General features: G+C 47.4%; 1 protein-coding gene across 4 annotated transcripts in view; it reads left to right on the top strand.

Annotated features, from left to right (window-relative positions):
* The window catches only part of LOC144507885 (phosphatidylinositol 3-kinase C2 domain-containing subunit gamma-like), a 256,669-nt gene that overhangs the window by 62,389 nt on the left and 172,624 nt on the right, over positions 1-21,656 (top strand). For all 4 annotated transcript variants that reach the window (XR_013500157.1, XM_078235332.1, XM_078235331.1 and 1 more), the window contains exons 6-9: positions 5,392-5,503; positions 5,734-5,813; positions 8,338-8,401; positions 21,414-21,536. Coding sequence is in view for 3 of the 4 variants with exons in the window: in XM_078235332.1 (XP_078091458.1) it covers positions 5,392-5,503; positions 5,734-5,813; positions 8,338-8,401; positions 21,414-21,536 (379 nt within the window). In the remaining variant the exon portion in view is untranslated. The remainder of the gene's footprint in view (positions 1-5,391; positions 5,504-5,733; positions 5,814-8,337; positions 8,402-21,413; positions 21,537-21,656) is intronic.

Genomic DNA, 21,656 nt, shown 5'->3' with positions numbered 1-21,656 from the left:
CGCAGGAGATTTAAAGTTTATTTATTATTGTCACGAGTAGGCTTACATTAACACTGCAATGAAGTTACTGTGAAAATCCCCTAGTCCCCACACTCCGGCATCTATTCAGGTGCACTGAGGGAGAATTTAGCATGGCCAATGCACCTAACCAGCACGTCTTTCAGACTGTGGGAGGAAACCGGAGCACCCGGAGGAAACCCACGCAGACACGGGGAGAACGTGCAAACTCCACACAGCCAGTGACCCGAGCCAGGAATCGAACCCAAGTCCCTGGCGCTGTGAGGCAGCAGTGCTAACCACTGTGCCACCCGCCATGCCAATCCAGTTGGAGCAAAGGTGGTGAAATTGAGATCCTCCATGATTTAACTGAACGGTTTAAGGGGTTGAGTTGCTTACTTCTTTCTACTCCTATACTCCCAAATTCAATTTTAAAGGGTGAAAAATTACCGCTACTTACTTAAAGCTTTATTAACAGAGAACAAGGCCCATGTCGGGAATTACTCCTGTTTGGTGAGTTTGGAATGACCCTGAGAAAACTAAGATCTGTATCTTCAACTTTGTTTTACTCAAAGAGCATTGGAAAGAAGCTCCCTTTGCAAATGCAACCAATATTTCATTTGCAGCTTAGCAAACTCCTAATTTAATTGCTGGTAAATGCAACTGAGAAGTGATTGTGTCAATCATAGAAACATAGAAAATAGGAGCAGGAGGAGGCCATTCGGCCCTTCGAGCTCGCTCTGCCATTCATTACGATCATGGTTGATCATCCAACTTAATAACCTGTTCCCGCTTAACTCCCATATCCTTTGATTACTTTAATCCAAGAGCTATATCAAACTCCTTCGTGAAAACATTTGGCTTTAACTGCTTTCTGTGGTAATGAATTCTACAGGCTCACCACTCTCTGGGTGAAGACATTTCTCCTCATCTCAGTCCTAAATGACTCACTCCTTATCCCTAGACTGTGATCCCTGGTTCTGGACTCCCCCGCCATTGAACATCCTGCCTGCATCTGCCCCATCTAGTTCTGTTAGAATTTTATAGATTTCTATGAGATCCCCCCTCCTCATTCTTTTAAACTCCGAATATAATCCTAACTGACTCAATCTCTCCTCATATGTCAGTCCCGCCATCCCAGGAATCAGCCTGGTAAATCTTCTCTGCACTTTATAGCAAGAACATCCTTCCTCAGATAAGGAGACTGATGCACTATCAATTAGGCAAAAGACTACTTGTGTGCCAATACAACTGTAGGCTTTTATTCATAACAGAATCAGGAGCACATCCCAACAGGTAACCGACCTGGACTGAACAAGGGGGAGGAGACAGCCAACTTTATACTAGGTGACGAGGGGAGGAGCCGAACTGGCAGGGGATGTGTCCAGGCATAACAAACACACAACGGTGGTCCATGTAGGACAAAGGCACAACTGAAGTCCACCACAGAGACCAAAACTGCACACAATATTCCAGGTGTGGAACACCAAGACCGTGTATAATTGTAACAGGACATCTCTGCTCCTGTACTCAAATCCTTTTGCTATGGAGGCCTACATTTGCCTTCTTCACTGCCTGCTGCACCTGCATGCTTATTTTTAGAGATTGGTGTACAAGAACACCCAGGTCTCAATTCACACTCCCCCAGCCATTCTGATAATAATCTGCTTTCCTGTTTCTGCTACCAATTTGGATAACCTCACATTTATCCACTTTATGCTGCATCTGCGTTTGCCCACTCACTCAACTTGTCCAAATCACAAAGAGGCATATCTGCATCCTCCACACAGCTCACCCTCCCAGCCAGCTTTGTGGCGTGAAGATGAAGCTTGAAAATTCCACTGAACTTCCCTAGGTTCAGAAACACCTCAGGTTGAATTTTATGAGGGGGTGCATTGTTCACCACCCCCCAAACCCACTGCCACCCATCACCACCCTGGCATCAGAAGGCACCTTAGCTCCACAAGCCTGTCCAACATCAACAACAAGCTGCTGGTGGCCATAAGCAGGTGAGGGCTTGATGTCCCCCCCTTCAGCAGCTCCAGCAGTCCCCGTAGCATCAGAAGTCAGTAGTAGGCTGGACAGTAACCAGCCTCATGAGGAAGACAGCATTGATCTGGAGACTGGGTAAGTCAGGGCTTCATAGGTGCAGAAGGATCAGGTATCCGAAGGAGTGAGGTGAGGAGCAAGGGAGACATGTTCTGCAGGTCAGGTAGAAAGGAACCAAGTAACATCTGGAGGTGGGGAGTGAGAGGAGGGCGTGGGATGGTGGTTGTGCCCTTGACGAGCACAGGGCACTCTCCCACCCCAAAGGACATACCTCCCCTCCCTCTCAACCTTTCAACCAGTTAGGTGAAAAAAAACTAACCCACCCACTCCCACCCACCAGCCCATTCCAACCACATTATGGCTGGGCAGTGGAATATATGGTTCAATTTGCTTTTTAGCAAACTTAATTGCCCATTAATTATCTTTTTTTTTAAACGTAGGCAGGCTGCCGACTTTGGCGTCACCCACCTATTTTGTTGTGAGGGAGAGCTTGGGGGTTGTTGGAAAAGCAGTGGACTACCCTTACCTCATCTGGCCTACACATAACTCCAGACCCCACAGCAATGCGGTTGACTCTTAACTGTCCTCTGAAATGGACAGTTAACAAGCCACTTGGTTCAAGGCCAATTAGGAATGGGCAACAAAATGCTGGCCCAGCCAGTGACCCCCACATCCCATTAAAAAAAACACCTTTCATATTTTACATGCCCTCTCATGCCAAAACCGCCACTGGCAGAGGGGTGTAAAATCCAGCCTCTTTTTTCTAATTGTCTCCCTTCACAAGTCCCTTTCTGTCATAAGATGAGTAATCATAGAATTCTACAGTGCAGAAGGAGGCCATTCAGCCCATCACGTTTACACCAACCACAATCCCACCCAGGCCCTAGCCCTGTTACCCCATGCATTTACCCTAGCTAATCCCCCTAACACTAAGGGGCAACTTAGCATGGCCAATCCACTTAACGCGCACATCTTTGGACTATAGGAGGAAACTGGAGCACCTGGAGGAAACAGACATGGGGAGAACGTGCAGACTCCACGCAGGCAGTGATCCAAGCCGGGAATCGAATCCGGGTCCCTGGCGCTGTGAGGCAGTAGCGCTAACCATTGTGCCACTGTACTGCCCATCTCTGGAATAAATGAATATATGGAAGATTAGTTTGTGCATGGGGGTGTTGCGATGGTACAATCGTCAAGGAGTACGTTATCAGGCTTTTAGCATTCACTCCTCCCCAGCCGCTTAATACTGACTTCAATTTCTTCCAGGTCATTGCATTTTGTGCTTTTGGTAAGTGTAGCCTTCCAGAGACCTTTTACTCATTAATTCTCGTGATGTGGGCACCACAGGCAAGGGTGGCATTTATTGCCCATTGCTAGTTGCCCTGCTCGAGTACTTTGGAGACCTGTTGCCCATGTTACTGGGGGTCTGGAGTCACATATAGGCCAGATGGCAAGTTTACCTGTCTGAAGGACATGAGTGAATCAGTTGGGCTGATTATTGCACTGTTTTATTTATTACCTGCTGGTTCTTGTGCAAGAAAGTGGTGGTCAGCAATTGTTGCAAACATGGTGCCTGTCCCTTTAAGACAGGACAGCAGCAATGAGTCACCTGACTTGAGGGGCCAGTGGACACCAAAAGTGAGTGACCACACCAGAGGGTGGAGTTCTCTCTGAGACAGAATCTAGTAAGAATGTAAGGAGTGGAGAGTTGTAATCCTGTAACAAGTTCCTCTTATCCATTAACACCATTTGCTGCTGTCATTATCTGAAATTTCTTGCTGTTGGAGTGCCACAGCATAACAGCAATAATAACAACAGCTCCAGCATTTTGTACAACAGGTTGCAAAGCAGAATTTCTCCTGAGAGAACCTCCAACCAGGACAGCTGAGTGCTTCATTTTAATGTTAATTTTTTTTGCACTTAGATTTCCTTTTGCTTCTAAATTCCAAAGAAACCTGACAATCTTTGTTAAACCATTGGATGTATTGATGGTATAACTGTTGGTGTACCTGCATTGTGCCACAGAGAACTGGCCTGAACCTGATGAGCGGAAAGGCCTTTTCCCTGCTGCAATGATGCTAATCCATGCAATGTATTTTGCATTGATTATCAATGGTAAGTTAGTTACTGAGAACTGGGATGAAAAATGACGGTGGGCAGCATGGTGGCACAGTGGTTAGCACTGCTGCCTCACAGTGCCAGGGACCTGGGTTCAAATCCAGCCTTGGGAGTTTGCACATTCTCCCTGTGACCGCGTGGGTTTCCTCCGGGTGCTCCGGTTTCTTCCCATAGTCCAAAGATGTGCAGGTTAGATTGATTGGCTGTGCCAACTTGCCCCTTAGTGTCAGGGGAATTAACAGGGTAAATGCTTGGGGTTATGGGCATAGGGCCTGGGTGGGATTGTTGCTGGTACTGGCTCAATGGGCTGAATGGCCTTGGGAGTTTGCACATTCTCCCTGTGACTGCATAGGTTTCTTCTGGGTGCTCCGGTTTCTTCCCATAGTCCAAAGATGTGCAGGTTAGATTGATTGGCACTGCACTGTAGGGTTTCTATGTAAAGACTTAATTTGTGGTCATCGTTTCAGGAGCATTATAAAATCACTACAGTGCAGAAGGAGGCCATTTGGCCCATTGAGTCTGCATCGACAACAATCCCATCCAGACCTTATTCCTGTAGCCCCATGTATTTACCCTAGCTAGTACCCCTGAAACTAAGGGGCAATTTAGGATGGCCAATCCACCTAACCCGCACATCTTTGGAGTCTTAGCCAGAAGGATCACTTTTTTGTTTTTTTAACCAAAGAGTGAGGCTCCCAATTTGGCATCGAATTTGAAAGCATGAATCCCTGCTCTTTCCCTCACCATAGAATCATAGAAACCCTACAGTGCAGAAGGAGGCCATTCGGCCCATCGAGTCTGCACCGACCACAATCCCACCCAGGCCCTACCCCCACATATTTACCCGCTAATCCCTCTAACCTATGCATCTCAGGACTCTAAGGGGCAATTTTTAACCTGGCCAATCAACCTAACCCGCACATCTTTGGACTGTGGGAGGAAACCGGAGCACCCAGAGGAAACCCACGCAGACACGAGGAGAATGTGCAAACTCCACACAGACAGTGACCCGAGCCGGGAATCGAACCCGGGACCCTGGAGCTGTGAAGCAGCAGTGCTAACCACTGTGCTACCGTGCCGCCCATTATAAGTTCCTTTTTAAACTGCAGCATTTATGTACAAATGAAAGATTTGCTGGTGGTGTAAAGAATTGATGCGATTGTATGTGTCAGTTTTTCCCATGCAAAGTAGGTTATCACTGTATATAATTTAATTTTCTTGGTCTAGCCCTTGTACTTTAGGGAGTCATGAATGTCTGCAGCAATATCTGAAGCTTGGTAATGATATCCGGCTTCAGTTACTTAGACACAACGATCTTCAAAAGGCTTTGGCTCGAACTGTAAGTGATTATTTTGCTCAGAACTTTGCTCACATTCCATTTTTATCTTTATTTTATATCGTATGTATTTTATAATATTTTATTTTATATAGTCTTCCATTTTTATTCTTTTGAGGCAGAGGCTCAAACTTAACAAAACTTTACAAATGTTCTTTACTATCAATCCTAATATCACGAGGATGAAATTATAGCTGATTAGATTATCCTAAATGTTTGATTGCTTTCAACAGGTGGGAGATGACCAGAGTCCATCGACTCTTCAACAAACTGAAACCACAGACAATGGAGCAGGCAAAATGAGCCCCTCTAGGTAAGGCAATTTTATTTGTTCATTCGTTTGTGAGACATGGGCTTCGCTGGCTGGCCAGCATTTATTGTCCATCCCCAAGTTGCCCTTGGAAGGCAGTTGAGAGTAAAACCACATTGCTGCGGCTCTGGAGTCACAAGTAGGCCAGACCAGGTAAGGATGACAGATTTCCTTCCCTCAAGGACATTAGTGAACCAGATGGGCTTTTATGACAATCGGCAATGGTTTCATGGTCATGAGTAGATTCTTAATCCCAGATATTTTTACTGAATTCAAATTCCACCATCTGCCATGGCGGGATTAGAATCCGGGTCCCCAGAATATTAGCTGAGTTTCTGGATTAATAGTCTAGCGATAATACCACTAGGCCATCGCCTCCCCATCCCCATGGCATGCGGGCATCACTAGCTAGGCCAGCATTTATTGCTCGTCCCTAAATGCCTTTGAGCCGGTGTTGGTGAGCTGCCTTCTTCAACTGCTAGTCCCTGTGGTGTAGGACACCCACAGTGCTGTTAGGGAGGGAGGTCCCTCCAGGAAGGAGAATTTAACCCTAATGTGAGCGATGTTCAACATTGTTTTCAAGCTTACCAACAAGGCTGGTTAAAGCATTTGCAGAGGAATGTCTGAACTATCAAAAATAAACTCAGTGAGCTCTGATTTATCCAATTACTTTTGGCTACTAGCATCTTCGATCCAGATTTTCAAAATCCTGCCTAAAAACCACACTGTATTCAGCATTTAAAGGTTTTCCCAGGTAGCTAAGTGCATCTTTATTGTTATTCATTCAAGGGATCACTGTAGGCCAGCATTCACTGTCCATCCTTATTGCCCTTGGGAAGGTGATGGTGAGCTGCCTTCTTGAATCGTTGCAGTCCTGTGGTGTAGGTGCACCCACAGTGCTGTTAGGGAGGGGTTCCAGAATTTTGACCCGGCAACAATGAAGGAACGGCCGATATATTTCCAAATCAGGAAGGCGAGTGGCTTGGCGGGAGAACTTGCAGGTGGTGGTGTTCCCAGGTATTTTTTTTTAATTCATTCATGGGACATGGGCGTCGTTGGCTGGCCAGCTTTTATGGCCCATCCCTTGAGAAGGTAGTGATGAGCTGCTTTCTTGAATCGCTGCAGTCAGTATGCTGTGAGCTGACCCACATTGCCGTTCGGGAGGGAATTCCAGGATTTTGACCCAGCGACTACGAAGGACCAGCGATATATTTCCAAATCAGGATGGTGGGTGGCTTGGAGGGGAACTTGCAGGTGGTGGTGCTCCTATCTGCTGGACATATCTTACAAAGGACAGGATTCTGCCATCTCTGTAACGCATCCTTGTCTACCTTTTTCTTCTCCCCATGCCTCTCTTACCCACACACCTTCCAATGTCATCTCCAACCTTCTGCTGCAGTGATTTACACAGGGCTATGTTTCCAATGGGACTGCAACACTCCAATTTCTTTCCAAACTTCCAGTTTTTCGTGTGTCGCCAGGCTTTCTCATGTCACATTAGCTGTAACCCCCACGACTTGCCTGGGCTTGCAAAATCTCAGAACACATGCCAATCCCCTAATACAACAGATTACTCATCCCAATTCTGCCTCCTGCCACTTAACTGATGGCTGCTGCCCAAGAGGTAGGTGTCTTCGATCATGCAGCATCACAGTGGAGGCACCACTGGTGCTGGGAGCTCACACCAAGCATGTTAATGCTCAGGACCAACATCCGTTGACTCTTGGGCCTCTCAGTTTGGGCCGACACTGGTCAAACAACAGGGATCCTAGGTCAAGACCAATTTCTAGATCGCTTTTACTTAAACGAGCTTTATATACATTTCCAGGTTCCATTTTGCAATTTGATCATGAACGACAGAATGTATTTTAATTTGAGTTGCTACGATATGACAAAATATTCCAAATGGTTGCTATTTGATTCCCACTCCACTTTTAGGAGGCTGAGGGAGACTTGATGGAAGTCTACAAAATTCTAAGAGGCATAGACAGGGTGGATAATCAAGAAGCTTTTTTCCCAGGGTGGAAGGGTCGATGACAAGTGGACACAGGTTTAAGGTGAGGGGGGTAAATTTAGGGCAGATGTGCAGGGTAAATTTTCCATACACAGGGTGGTGGGTGCCTGGAACACACTGCCAGTGGAGGTTGTGGAAACAGGCACGTTAGCAACGTTCAAGGTGTATCTTGATAGACACATGAATGGAAGGCGAACTGAGGAATAGAAACCTGTGTATCGGCATAGGCTTGGTGGGCCAAAGAGCCTGTTCTTGTGCTGTGTTGCTCTTTTACCATTAAAATCCTTCACCAGCATCTTCAAGATAACCTGTAGTAAACAATATTTTGTGAACCTGCCCATTGAAAATTTCAACGGTTATTTTAAACGCAAGCTCAGTTCTCCGACTCTTTCTTTTCCCCCTAACTTTTACAGCCTTAAATTTGACAGCTTTTCAACAAAATGTCGTCAATCTGTGCTTCTTTCCTGTTTATGGTCTTTGCGGTACTTAAATTTTAAAACCTCATTTCCACAGGAAAGCCCTGAGTTCAAAGCTCGAAAGCTATCACCACGAGGCAAAGATTTTATTATCCAGTCAGGTAAGATGGGAGAATGTGAAGCAGCCTCTTGTACGTACGCAGCTGCGGAGTTTATTTGAAGTGGCAATGCAATTGGAACAACTCCTTGAAACAAGATGTCTCCTTAATTCAGTCGTCCTCATTAAACAAGCCCCGCGTGCTTGGAGAATAATATGATCCCTGACCATGTGAGCCCTCTAAATGAATCCTTAATAATAGAGAGAGCCTATAATTGCCATGGACTGATCCGTGAATTAGATTATTCAATTGCTAGGAGATACTGCAATTTAAATGAGTTCAGCACCATGCAGGCAGAAGCCATGAGATGAGTTTTATTTTTAAAACGGTTCAGACTGCATTCTGCTCTATTCTTTAATATGTTGTTACTTTGCGCTGTATTTGGCTTTTGCACAAGTCAGCACTATATGCGTATAAGCAGCATGTTTGGAGTATGCAGGCTGAAGTGTTATATAACATGGAATCTGCAACTCGACAATAAGAGTTGATTCCATCAGCACTGATGACCTGAGGAACAATTACCGTTCTGGGTCTGGGAAGGATTTATGTTTTAACCACTTCAGACTGGAATGGGCAATCGAATGAAAAAGACTGAATTCTATTCGCTCGCACACATTTCCTCTTCTTATTTTATCATGTGCTATTAAGTGAAGGCTGGCTTGTCATTGTAGTGCGTTCATTCTGCAAGTTGTTTTCTATTCATTCATGGGATGTGGGCATCTCTGGAAAGATCAGCATTTATTGCCCATGAGAAGATGTTGGTGAGGTATGGTCCCTTAAAAATTTAATGGTTGTGCACAGTTCCTTCACATTGTTTTTTTTACAAGGTTAATGTGTAGTTTAAGGAAATATGTTAGACCAAGTCACACAAAGGGTTAACAGGCTATGATGTCAAAAAAATAAATGACATAGTCATGTGATCTGAGAGTAGATTTGATTTATTATTGTCACATGTATTAGTTTACAGTGAAAAGTATTGTTTCTTATGCGCTATACAGACAAAGCATACAGTTCATAGAGAAGGAAAGGAGAGGGTGTAGAATGTAGTGTTACAGTCACAGCTAGGGTGTAGAGAAAGATCAGCTTAATATAAGGTGGGTCCATTCAGAAGTTTGATGGCAGCAGAGAAGAAGCTGTTCTTGAGTCGGTTGGTACGTGACCTCAGACTTTGGTATATTTTTCCTGAAGGAAGAAGGTGGAAGAGAGAATGTCCGGGGTGCGTGGGATCCTTGATTATGCCGGCTGCTTTTCCGAGGCAGTGGGAAGAGTCGATGGATAAGAGGCTGGTTTGCATGATGGATTGAACTGAGGAGAAAGCAGCATGGAAAGAAGCTAGTGTAGGGAAGGTTATGTAGGAGAGATTTTGGCCTGCAAGTGCACAGGTCCCTGAAGGTACATAAGGTTGAAAACAAAGCATACGGAGTGTTGTCCTTCATTGGCAGAGGTATAGAATACAAAAGTAGCAATATAGTTGTGGGTTTTTTCCGGGTGTTCCGGTTTCCTCCCACGCTCCAAAGATGTGCAGGTTAAGTGGATTGGCCATGGTAAATTGCCCCTTAGTGTCAGGGGGATTAGCAAAGTAAATACATAGGGTTAAGGAGATAGGGCCTGGGTGGGATTGTTGTCAGTGCAGGCTCAATGGTCTGAATGGCCTCCTTCTGCACTGTATGGATTCTATGATTCCATAATGAATCTGCAGAAGACACTGAGGCCACAACTGGAATATTGTGTGCATTTCAGGTCATCACATTACAGGAAGGATGTAATTGCTCTGGGGAGAATGCGGAGAAGATTTACTACTATGTTGTCAGGGCTGGAGAATTCTATCTATTAGGAGAGATTAGAGAGGTTGGGGTTGTTTTCCTTGGAACAGAGAAGGCTGAGGGCTGACATAATTGAGGTATACAGAATTGTGAGGGGCAGAGAGAGGGGGCAGGAGGAACATGTTTCCCTCAGCAGAGAGTTCATACACCAGAGGTCATAGATTCGAGCTAAGCGGCAGTAGGTGTAGAGGGGACATGAGGAAACCGTTTTTACACAGAGGGTGGTGGGTGTCTAGAATTCGCTGCCTGAGTTGGTGGTGGAGGCAGTGACCCTAAACTCATTTAAAAAGTACCTGGATCTGCATCTTAAGTGCTGTAAACTGCAGAGCAATGGGCTGCATGCAGGAAGATGGGATTAGAAATAGCACCTGGGTATATTTGGGTCGGCATAAACAAGATGGGCCAAATGGCCCCTTCTGTGCTGTATCATTTTTATGGTTCTATAAGGCTATTCAGAATGTCCTCTCTACTGTCATGTGACTATCTACTTCATATTGGGGGTGATATCCTTCTCCAGTATCACATTAACCCTTGCTATGTTGAACACTCTTGTACTATAGGAGAGCGTTGCTTGCGGACTTTCAGTGGGTAAGGTTATTAGGCGCTTAGTACCTAATTGAGTGACCCAGTGTCAGGAAAGTGGATTTAGCTCAGTTGGATGGCCAGCTGGTTTGTAATGCAGATTGACACCAACAGCACGGGTTCAATCCCCGTACCCACTGAGGTCTTCATGAAAGCTCCACCTTCTCAACCTTGCCTCTTGCCTGAGGTCAGGTGACCCTCTGGTTAAATCACCACCAGTATAGTCATCTGGGACTATGGCAACTTTACCTATCAGGAAGGGCAAGGTTGGGGCAGCTGAAATCCATTTCTTTGCCCTTGCTTCCAGGCCATGTTAATCTTTCCTTTGCCCCACCCTCGCCACACCCCCCCCCCCCCCTTCCCCCCCCCCCAACCCGCCAACACACACACACACACACACACACACACACACACACACAGCCATACTGCCATCACCCATGTTTGAGCTGGGATCCGGCAATGATTCTGGGCTTCAGGAGAGTGTCGTACTGATGGCTGCCACAGCCTTCCCAATGTTCACATGGTTTCTTTGATGAATGTGGCCTGTCAATTGCCTGAGTGAAATAATATGTTGGGCCTCCCCTAAAGGAGGTGACATGGGGCTCTTGCTCGCTCTGTAGTTAACAGCCGGGCTTCCCATTGCCTCCACAAGATTCTGCCTACTAACATTTGGATGAAACATTAAACTAAGGCCCAGTCTGCTATCATAGAATCCCTACATGCAGAAGGAGGCCATTTGGCCCATTGAGTCTGCACCGACTCTCTGACAGAGTATCTTACCGAGGTCCTTTCCCCTGCCCTATCGTGGTAACCCCATACATCTAAATGGCTAATGCATCTAGCCTACACATCCTTGGGCACTAAGGATCAATTTAGTATGGCCAATCCACCTAACCTGCACATCTTTGGATTGTGGGAGAAACCGGCGCACCCAGAGGAAACCCACGCAGACACGAGGCGAATGTACAAACTCCACACAATCGCCCAAGGCCAAAATTGAACCCAGGTCCCTGGTGCTGAGGCAGCAGTGTTAACCACCGTGCCGCCATGCCATCTATCTCAGGTAGGTGGTATAAAGAACAGGGCATGTCTCTTATAATGGCCTGGCCAATCCTCTTTTCTCTCCCTCTTGATCATAATCAAGAACCATTTCAAATCAGTTTCAGCTCCTTAGACAGCACCTTCCAAACCCACGACCACTCCCATCTAGAAGGACAAAGGCAGCAGACACATGGGAACACCACCACCCAGCAGGTTCCCCTCCAAGTCACTCACCATCATGACTTGGAAATACATTGCCGTTCCTTCGCAGTTGCTGGATCAAATCCATCCCCAGCATAAATCTATCCCCAGTACCACTCTGGGTGTATCTACACCACAGGGACTGCAGTGGTTCAAGAAGGTAGCTCACCACCACCTTCTTGGGGCAATTATGGATGGGCAATAAATGCTGGCCCAGCCAGCGACACTTACACCTTGTAAATACGTTTTTTTTTAAAGTCTAAAATCAATGGGGTGAATTTTACTGTCTTGCCCACCACGGGAATTGTAACTGGCGAGGGGTGGACCATGGAAAAGCCTATTGACCTTGGGTGGGATTGTTCTGGTGTCAGGGCAAGCGTGGCTAGAAAATCCCACCCAATGCCTTTACCACAATATTTCCACCATGCAATCATTCAAACAATCCTTTTCATGCTATCCTTCTTCCTCAGACTCTTTCCTAAGTCAGGTACATCAAAACAATAGCGCACAATTGCTAAGCATTGTATTAAATTCTGTTTGACCCTATCATCGCTGCGCAGTTCCCAGTCTGTGCGCATTCTGGCACGAAGGCTAAGCTGAGGGTAACTGGAGGCAGTGAGAGAAATCAGACGGTAACTCGATATCCTTCTCCCTGGCTGAACAGGGAGCAGTTTAATAAGGCTGGGACCAACCAGCAGAGAATGATGTGTGATGATGAGAGACCTACAGGTCGTTTGCGGGAGTTGATTGATGCCTATAAAGGACTTAGTCCGTTCTTTATTGGCACAGTGACCTGCAAATAAAACATAGCTGTCGAGGGAAGTCTGTTGGATGGCATATGGGTGATGGAGTGCATGCCTTGATTGACAATTGCTTTATTCGGCTTGTCTTTTGTGCTGACGGTGGTTGGGTTTGTGTGGTTGCAGTTTGAATTCAGCCATTCTTGCAGTAATTGAGTGGAATACAGGGAACTGATTCAATGTTTATTTTTTTATTAATGAAAGCAATTGCGGAAATGAAGCAGCAGCAAGATTGCACACTTCTGAGTGGCCTACATGACAATCATCAACATTTTTTCATTTAAAAATTGCACCAACGCATAATTTTGCATGTGTTAATGTCACTATCTGATAGTTAATTTATTAAGATATATTTGGTAACTTCTGGCTCAAACATTTCCTGAGATTGTTTCACACTGGAGTGCAATAGATCTTTGAACATTCCTCTCAAGTCTGTGAGTCTAAATAGTGATTTATCATTCCGATGTAGCTTATTACATGTTTAATTTCTTTAATAAATGAGAGTTGGGTGGCTGAATGTGTTACCATAACAAAGCTTCAGCTCTGGGAGCTGGGTTCAAAGTTCTCTAATGGGATGAAAGAAGATGGCTACAAATGGAATGTGTTCGGCCAGGCTGCACTCCATCTCTGATGGATTGTGTCCACAGAACGGCAATCTCAGAAGGATGGTATCAGAGGCTTTCCTAGAAGCATGCTGAGTAACCACGCAGCTGTAGCACAAACTGGGTGGATCATTCAGGTCCCACAATGGTCTAAGCTGACTCGGCTCCACTGATGTGGGTTAGGATTGCCCTAGGTACATTATAACCACTTTCAGTGTCGCGGGGCTATTAGGATGAAATGGGGCCAGAAGGGGCCGGAAATCCAGGTTCCTGTCCATAGATCCATAACCATAGAGTTCCTACAGTACAGAAGGAGGCCATACAACATAGAAGGCAATGGCCTAGCTAGGCTATTAATCCAGAAACATAGCTAATGATCTGGGGACCCGGGTTCGAATCCCGCCACGGCAGATGCTGGAATTTGAATTCAATAAAATATATCTGGAATTAAGAATCTACTCATGACCATGAAACCATTGTCGATTGTTGGAAAAAGCCATCTGGTTCACTAATGCCCTTTAGGGAAGGAAATCTGCTGTCCTGGCCCACATGTGACTCCAGAGCCACAGCAATGTGATTGACTCTCAACAGCCCTCCAAGAGCAACTAGGGATGGGCAGTAAATGCTGGCCAGCCGGCAACGCCCAAGTCCCACGTAGGAATAAAAAAAAATTTGGCCCATCAAGTCTGAATCGACTCTCCGAAAGAGCATCTTACACAGGCCCACCCCTATCCCTATCCCCTTAACCCCATGCATTTAGCATGGCCAATCCACTTAACCTACACATCTTTGGACTATGCGAGGAAATCGGAGTACCCAGAGGAAATCTACGCAGACATGGGGAGAATGTACAAACTCCACACAGACAGTCACCCTAGGCTAGAATCGAACCTGGGTCCCTGGCGCTATGAGGCAGCAGTGCTAACCACTGGGCCACAATGCTTTTCCTTGAGTGCTACCCAATGGGTTTAGCTTGAAAACTGAAAGTTGGCTGAGATCCCTTCCTCTGGATGAAAACACTTGACTACACTGATAGGAGAGGCAAACACCTGAGTAAATCTTCTGGCTGATTTTGAGTTATGTTCCATGGACACACCACTGAAGAAGGAAACTGTGAGAGGTAGAGAGGAGATTCATTGGGAATTAGAACAATGCACACAGGCGGGTAACTACAGGCCGGTTAGTTTAACGTCCGTAGTTGGGAAGATGCTGGAGTCCATCATTAAAGAGGAAATAACAGAGCACCTGAATAAGAATGGTTCGATCAAGCAGACGCAGCATGGATTCATGAAAGGAAAGTCATGTTTGACGAATTTACTGGATTTTTATGAAGATGTGACTAGTGCGGTTGACAGAGGGGAACCGGTGGATGTGGTGTTTTTAGATTTCCAGAAGGCATTCGATAAGGTGCCTCACAAAAGGTTGCTGCAGAAGATTGGGGTACACGGAGTTGGGGGTAAGGTGTTGGCGTGGATTGGGGATTGGCTATCTAACAGGAAGCAGAGAGTTGGAATAAATGGGTGCTTTTCTGGTTGGCAGTTGGTGACGAATGGCGTGCCACAGGGATCGGTGCTGGGGCCTCAACTGTTTACCATTTACATAGATGATCTGGAGGAGGGGACTGAGTGTAGAGTATCAAAGTTTGCTGATGACACGAAGATGAGTGGGAAAGCGAATTGCGTGGAGGATGCGGAAAGTCTGCAGAGAGATTTGGATAGGCTGAGCGAGTGGGCGAGGATCTGGCAGATGGAATATAACGTTGGCAAATGTGAGGTTATCCACTTCAAGAAGAAATAATAGTAAATTGGAATATTATTTAAATGGAGAAAATTAACATCATGCTACTGTGCAGAGGGACCTGGGGGTCCTTGTGCACGAATCGCAAAAACTCAGTCTGCAGGTGATCAAGAAGGCGAATGGAATGTTGGCCTTTATTGCGAGGGGGATAGAATATAAAAGCAGGGTGGTCTTGCTGCAACTATACAGGGCACTGGTGAGGCCGCAACTGGAGTACTGTGTGCAGTTTTGGTCCCCTTATTTGCGAAGGGATATATTGGCCTTGGAGGGAGTGCAGAGAAGGTTCACCAGGTTGATACTGGAGATGAGGGGTGTAGCTTATGAGGAGAGATTGAACAGATTGGGTCTGTACTCATTGGAGTTTAGAAGGCTGAGGGGTGGTCTTATAGAGACATATAAGATAATGAAGGGGCTGGATAGGGTAGAGGTAGAGAGATTCTTTCCACTTAGAAGGGAAACCAGAACTAGAGGGCACAGCCTCAAAATAAGTGGGGGCCGGTTCAGAACAGAGTTGAGGGGGAACTTCTTCTCTCAGAGGGTAGTGAATCTCTGGAATTCTCTGCCTATTGAAGTGGTGGAGGCTATCTCGTTGAATATGTTTAAATCACGGGTAGATAGTTCCCACCAGGTGGTGCTGAGCCATGGTCTGGCCAGTACTATGAGTCTGTGTATATGTTACTGTTGGGGTTAGGGTTGGGCTGTTCTACCTGCTAATATAGTCCTTATGGTACACCCCAGTCGGCTCCGCCTCCTGGGAGAGGTATAAAGGTCACTGCTCTGCCTGGTGACCCTTTAGTCTGGGATCGTATACTGTATATGGTAGCTCTGTTATTGTTGGCAATAAAAGCCTTTATTTCCCGAGTACATCACGCCTCTCGTGTGTTATATCGCGCATCAATTTTATTGCCAACAAGTAAATTCTTTTTTTTGTTGAAAAAAAAACGACAAAGAAAACATGGAGCAAATGCTTAAACCCGAACGGCTTACGTTGGACCCACGTGCGGCGGGAGCATCGAACACTTTCGACCACTGGTTGAAGTGTTTCCAGGATTACCTCGACGCCTCCACAGCGGTCACCAACGACGCCGACAGACTCCGGGTCCTCCACGCGAGGGTAAGCGACGCTGTACACCTAGCGATCCGTGGGGCCACCGACTACAAAGGGGCCCTCGAGCTTCTCAAGAAGCGATACAACAAACCGCCGAATGAGATGCATGCTCGATACCTTCTAGCCACTTGACGGCGGCAGCCCGGCGAAACGACGGAACAGTACGCGTGCGAGCTTCAACAGCTAGCCAGAGCCTGCAACTGCAAGGCAGTGTCGGCAGACCAGTACATGAACGACCTAGCTCGAGATGCGTTCGTGGCGGGAATCAGCTCGTCGTACATCCGCCTTCGGCTGTTGGAGCAAGGTAACCTGGCGATTTACCCCGACGACCACGTGGAGACAGTGTGGCAGGGGCAGTCACAGACTCCACTTCATTCAGCGGGACCGAAAAACTGTGCGATTGCGTTCCCAGCCTCGGACCTGACGACGGCAGCAGCTCCAGGTGTCCCGCGGTGTTACTTCTGTGGGGGGGTGAAACACCCTCGGCAGCGATGTCCAGCTAAAGCGGTGTTGTGCTCTGCCTGCGGCAAGAAGGGGCACTATTCCAAGGTATGCCGGTCCAAACTTCCATCCAAGAACAGCAGTGCGGCGTGTGACTCCCCGGAGCCGGCCTCCTTGTCTTCTGCATCTTCAAGGTCTTCTACCACGTGCGATTCCAGGACGTCGCCATTCCGAACGACGGAGTCGCAAGACACGTGCGACCTGCAGGGGCCGCAGGTTTTGGCGCCATCGTCCACGTGCGACCTATGGGGGCAGCCATTTTGGTCGGCACTGACCGCGAATGACCAGCAGGGGTCGTCATCAACCATCTCAGCTGCCTGCAGTTGCGCCCACGAACCAACGGTGGCGTCGATCATCCTGGACCAGGCCAAGCCTCACAGACTCGACAAGTCCATGATGGACATACAGGTAAACAAACGCCCGATTTATTGTTTGTTTGACAGCGGGAGCACGGAGAGCTTCATTCACCCAGACATCGTGAAGCGGTGTGGTCTCCAGATTCGGACTGTCAAGCAGACAATTTCGATGGCGTCAAGGTCCCGGTCTGTCACCGTGCTAGGGAGTTGCGTGGTCAATCTGACGGTGCAGGGCACGGTTTACGAGAACTTCAAGCTCCTTGTGTTACTGCACCTTTGCGCGCCAATACTCCTAGGACTAGATTTTATGGTCCACTTGAAGAGTGTAACCCTGCAGTACGGTGGGCCACTCCCTCCGCTTTCAGTGGGAGACCCGCAGCCTCTAAATTGCCCAACGCGCTCCACATGTAGTCTCTCAACGCTTAGGATTACCACAGCCTCCCTATTCCAGAATCTCGTGCCAGGCTGCAAGCCCATCGCAACAAAGAGCAGGCGTTACAGCGCTGAGGATCGGATCTTCATCCGATCTGAAGTTCAGCGGCTCCTCAAGGAAGGGATCATCCAACCTAGCGCTAGTCCTTGGAGAGCGCAAGTTGTGGTGGTTAAGAATGGGAACAAACCCCGGATGGTCATAGACTATAGTCAGACCATTAACAGATACACGCAGCTGGATGCGTATCCCCTCCCGCGCATATCTGACATGGTCAATCAGATTGCGCAGTACCGGGTGTTCTCCACCATCGACTTAAAATCTGCTTACCACCAGCACCCCATTCGCCCAGAGGACCGACAATACACGGCCTTTGAGGCGGATGGTCGCCTGTACCATTTTTTAAGGGTTCCTTTTGGTGTCACGAATGGGGTCTCGGTCTTCCAGCGTGCTATGGACCGAATGGTGGACCAGAACGGACTGCAGGCTACCTTCCCGTACCTGGATAACGTCACCATCTGCGGCCATGACCAGCAGGACCACGATGCCAACTTTCTTAGATTCTTACGCACTGCATCTCGCCTGAATCTGACCTACAACAGGGAGAAGTGTGTATTTCGTACGCACCGCCTAGCTATCCTCGGATACGTGGTGGAAAACGGGGTCCTTGGCCCTGATCCAGACCGTATGCGTCCTCTCCTCGAACTTCCCCTGCCCACTAGCGTCAAAGCACTGAGAAGATGTTTAGGCTTCTTCTCATACTACGCACAGAGAGTTCCCAATTACGCGGACAAAGCCCGTCCGCTCATCAAGTCTACCTCTTTTCCCCTAGCAACAGAGGCTCGCTTAGCCTTTGCAAGAATAAAAGCCGACATCGCGAAAGCCACGATGCACACTATCGATGAGTCCATCCCCTTTCAGGTGGAGAGCGATGCATCTGATTTCGCCCTGGCCGCCACACTTAACCAGGCGGGCAGGCCTGTCGCTTTTTTCTCTCGCACCCTCCAAGGCCCTGAAATTCGACATTCGGTGGTGGAAAAGGAGGCCCAGGCCATTGTGGAGAACGTTCGGCATTGGCGCCATTACTTGGCGGGAAAACGGCTCACTCTGCTCACGGACCAGCGGTCCGTGGCGTTCATGTTCAACAACACGTTACGGGATAAGATCAAGAATGATAAGATCTTGAGGTGGAGAATCGAACTCTCCACCTACAATTATGATATCATGTATCGTCCAGGGAAGCTCAACGAGCCCTCGGATGCCCTGTCGCGTGGAACATGCGCTAGTATGCAGGAGAATCGATTGCAGGCTCTCCACAATGACCTCTGCCATCCGGGGGTCTCTCGGCTCTTCCACTTCATAAAAGCTTGGAATCTACCCTACTCGGTGGAGGATGTCAGGTCCATAACCAGAAGCTGCCGGGTATGCGTGGAATGCAAACCGCACTTCTACCGACCTGACAGGGCACAACTCGTTAAGGCCACTCGTCCCTTCGAAAGACTGAGTGTGGACTTTAAGGGCCCCCTTCCCTCGACAGATCGGAACGTGTACTTCCTCAATGTGGTTGATGAGTACTCACGATTCCCTTTTGTCATTCCCTGTTCTGATATGACCGCTGCCACGGTTATCAAGGCATTTCGTGATCTTTTCACCCTGTTCGGTTACCCCTGTTACATCCACAGCGATAGGGGCTCGTCGTTCATGAGCGATGACTTGAGGCAATACCTGCTCTCATATGGAATTGCCTCTAGTAGAACCACGAGCTACAACCCAAGGAGTAACGGACAGGTCAAACGAGAGAATGCTACAGTCTGGAAGGCTGTCTTACTGGCGTTGAGGTCTAAAGGTCTTCCAGTCTCCCGTTGGCAAGAGGTGCTCCCTGATGCGCTCCACTCCATACGCTCACTCCTGTGTACGGCAACCAACGCTACTCCTCATGAGAGAATGTTTTCATTCCCTAGGAAGTCTTCCTCTGGGACCTCATTACCGTCTTGGTTGACGTACTCAGGACCTGTCCTCCTGCGGCGGCATGTTAGGACCCGCAAGTCCGACCCTTTGGTTGAACAGGTCCATCTCCTCCACGCCAACCCTCAATATGCCTATGTGGCATATCCTGACGGGCGAGAGGACACGGTCTCGATTCGAGATCTGGCGCCAGCAGGGGGCTTGGAAACTCCTGTCGCTCCCACACCTACTGTTAGGGACCCCCCCAACCATTATTTCCCCTCCTGACACGGAGCGGGCAGTATCGGGACCACCACTTAACTCTTTTACTCCCGTGTACAGCTTGCCTGAGTCCAGGAGATGGTCGCCACTTCAAGGCGTGCCCGAGTTCAGCGGATTGTCACCACCTCGTGGTCTACCGGCCCGTGAGGCACTGGAGGAGTCGCTGGACACCGCCTTGGAGAGTATGTCACCGCGATTGCCTGAACCGGTGTCATCGTCGGTGTTGAGGAGGTCACAACGCCGGTGCGGTCCCCCAGACCGTTTGAACTTATAGACAAATAAACAATTGTTCTGTGTTTTGTACCCCGCCGGCCTTTGTTTTCAAAGGAGGGGTGAATGTGGTGAACCATTGTTGGTTCCCACCAGGTAGTGCTGAGCCATGGTCTGGCCAGTACTATGAGTCTGTATATATGTTACTGTTGGGGTTAGGGTTGGGCTGTTCTACCTGTTAATATAGTCCTTATGGTACACCCCAGTCGGCTCCGCCTCCTGGGAGAGGTATAAAGGTCACTGCTCTGCCTGGTGACCCTTTAGTCTGGGATCGTATACTGTATATGGTAGCTCTGTTATTGTTGGCAATAAAAGCCTTTATTTCCCGAGTACATCCAGTCTCTCGTGTGTTATATCGCGCATCAGATAGATTTCTGATCGATAAGGGAATTAAGGGATATGGGGAGCAGGCGGGTAAGTGGAACTGATTCGCCTCAGATCAGCCATGATCTTGTTGAATGGCGGGGCAGGCCCGAGAGGCTAGATGGCCTACTCCTGCTCCTATTTCTTATGTTCTTATGTCCTCTTCCAAGCTTGAGTTAAGCCGCGCCGTTGGGAAATAGCAGCAAAGAGAGGTTTACTTCATTGTTGCTTACTTGGCCTGGGGACACTTGATGCTGAAACTGCTGCCCACAGATCTTATTGTTTATTATATCACCAGATACATATTTAAAACCATCTAGTGCGTCAATAGAATCACACCTGGAGTGAAACACCATAGGCTCGCACTAATGCCAAAGTCAACTAAAGTTGGGATTAACTTCGTAACATACTTTGGAGTTTCTGATCTGGCCCTGAACAAGAGAAAAAGTTACATTAATATGGGCAAAGAGCGAGTGAGTGGGACTAACTAGATTGCTGTTTCAAAGAACCATCGTAAACTCAATGGGCCAAATAGCTGCCTTCTATGATAGATTAATGTATGATTCTATAATCATAATGTTTGACAGAGAATTACAGATTAATGCAATAGACATGCATCCACCAGTATAACATTGTGCACAGTAATATTTTTGGCTTAGGCATTCAAAAGTTATCCAGAATGCCTATAAGCATGGTGAACATATTTTTTTTAAAAGTCTGGGTATGTGATAAGGAACATCAGAGAACCTGCTGGAAAATACACCCTGAGATGAATCGGGAAAGGGTTTAAGGGCATTCCCACAGGGAACTGTTTCAATGTGATTTTGAGAGTTCAGTTGCGCTGGTTACTGCCGTTGATGAAATGTTCAGTCCTTGAAGATGGGAAATCAAAGGCTATCCTCTGCTCCTTTACAGAAAAGCACTGGGCGTGTGGTGGAGGAGGTGAAGGCCATTTGCTACATGCTTTCATCGGTGGAAACAAAGGGAATAACTGAGGCCATTAAGCAGCTGCAGTCCGTTGTTCTGCAACAGCAAAAGGTACTGTTTGAATCGAATCAATGTCAAGTTAATTAGTCCATGTGCACTGATAAAGCTAAGATCTAATATTGGTTAGCTCTGTCGCCAGAGTGTACCTCTGTCATATTGGACCATAAGTGG

The sequence above is a fragment of the Mustelus asterias genome, chromosome 19, assembly GCF_964213995.1.
Source record: "Mustelus asterias chromosome 19, sMusAst1.hap1.1, whole genome shotgun sequence".
Lineage (NCBI taxonomy): Eukaryota > Metazoa > Chordata > Chondrichthyes > Carcharhiniformes > Triakidae > Mustelus > Mustelus asterias.
This window is presented reverse-complemented; position numbering and strand designations above follow the sequence as displayed.